This window comes from Tupaia chinensis, unplaced genomic scaffold (assembly GCF_000334495.1).
Source record: "Tupaia chinensis unplaced genomic scaffold, TupChi_1.0 Scaffold144262_1, whole genome shotgun sequence".
Taxonomy (NCBI): Eukaryota; Metazoa; Chordata; class Mammalia; order Scandentia; family Tupaiidae; genus Tupaia; species Tupaia belangeri.
Window position 1 is genome coordinate 3,215,103 of NW_006204120.1, and position 1,910 is coordinate 3,217,012.

The following is a 1,910-nucleotide window of genomic DNA, read 5'->3' on the forward strand; positions in this document are numbered from 1 at the left end:
GATTTCTCGCTTTCTGTCTCTCTGTCTCTCTCTGTCTTTCTGGCGAGTGCACACGCCCTATAGCAAAAACCTCTCAAAAAAAATAAAGTTTCAGGGGGAAAAAAAAAAACACAAAAACCTATTTTTCTTGAAATTAAAAAACGCATATTTGATCACTGCAATAAGCTATATAGTCCAGGCTAGGTGTTACTTTATAGTATGTTCATTCTACTCACTGAGGTTTATGCCTAAAGTCAGACTTGTGTTCATGGATATGAATATATCAGCTGCGCTTGCTATTGGAAGTATTTAGATTAATTAAATTCACTAGTTAATAAATAAAATGGGGGAAAAGCCATAGAAAGCAACCATGGATACCAGAGACAGTGTGGGAGGAAGGTGAGACATGGCAGAGGGTGAGAGATAGGGAATCAAGGATGGCAAAAATAACAAAATATACAGGAAACAAGAAATGGAAAATTTTTTGTTGACGATAACACGTATGTTGATGTGCTTGATTGAGCCAATATACACTGTATTCAGGATGAGAAATCTCATTTTGTTTGCTGTAATGATGTATAGTGAATGAATGTAAATAAATAAATTTAAATTTTAAAAAAGATTAGAAGTAAACCGGGGAATTTATGAGCTAGTTTGTGTGTTTAGTTTATGGTACTGATTTCTACATTATATTCATATATATTCTCTGTGCTTTGGAAGTTTTGTATTAAGGTCAGTATATCTTCTGAGGTTTCTTGTTATATGTTATTATCTATTAAGAATTATAGGAACCAGCAGGTGGCACGGTGGTCAAGGCACTAGACTACCGCATGACCAACTGTGGTTTGAGTCTCTCCCTCCCTCTCTCTTTATCTCTCTGGTGAGCACACATGTCCTAAAGGAAGTCAATAATAATACTAATTAAATTAAATAAATGCATCTTTAAAAAAATTATAGAAATTACTTTTCAGGTTTTACTATACTAAACAGATGTATAATTATTTCTTATTATATTTTCCAGATTGCAAATAGAAGAATCTTCTAAGCCAGTAAGGCTGTCACAACAACTGGATAAAGTTGTAACAACCAATTATAAACCTGTCGCTAATCATCAATACAATGTAAGTCTTCTACATGTCTTTCTTTATTCTATTCTATCTTTCTTCTCTTCTGTTTATAGATTCTTAGGTTTCAGAAGAACCTTAGTAGTTAAGCACCTTGCCATCAAGTGCTTGAGCAATGGTATCTGATTCAGATTAAGAAAGGAATATGACAGTTTGCCAAGTGGAGAAAAGATGGTTACACTGTATTGTACGTTTTATGACGACGAGGAGGAAGTAACCACTATCAAAACTACTATTTTTATTTTATTTTATTTTATATTTTGAGAGAGATTTTTACTATAGGACATGTGTACTTGCTAGAGAGACAGAAGGACAGAAAGAAAGAAATCACACCCCCACCCTCCAAGGGGATAGCCACACAGCTGTCCCTTTTCCTTCATACACCTCCTGAGATTTTGGTCACTCCCGCACACATGCTTGGCGTGAATTTCAAGCCGCTGGGTCTGGGATTCGAACCGCAGTAGCCACATGGAAGTCCAGCACCTTAACTGCTATGCCACCTGCTGGCCCCAATTTAAACTATTCTTGATAAGTTTCTTTTTTTTTTTCAAAGAACTAAAAACATTAATTTTCAATGTTTTTCACTATAATGTACTAAATAGTTAATAATTTTACTATATTTTTCATTATTTTTATAGTTTTGTGACTGACCATATAAGTTTTTAATGTGTGGACAAAAAATTTTAAAGCTGATGGAAATATGATGTTTTTTCCCCATTGATTATTATTATTTTTTTTTTTTTTTGAGAAGTTTTCGCTATAGGGCGCGTGCGCTCGCCAGTCAGATAGAGACCGAAAGCGAGAAAT

At 34.4% G+C, this 1,910-nt stretch overlaps 1 protein-coding gene across 1 annotated transcript in view; it reads left to right on the forward strand.

Moving 5' to 3' along the window:
- GTF2F2 (general transcription factor IIF subunit 2) overlaps positions 1 to 1,910 on the forward strand; it is a 197,642-nt gene that overhangs the window by 153,970 nt on the left and 41,762 nt on the right. Inside the window, exon 6 of the mRNA XM_006166506.3 lies at positions 1,001 to 1,100. Coding sequence (XP_006166568.1) covers positions 1,001 to 1,100 — 100 coding nt within the window. The remainder of the gene's footprint in view (positions 1 to 1,000; positions 1,101 to 1,910) is intronic.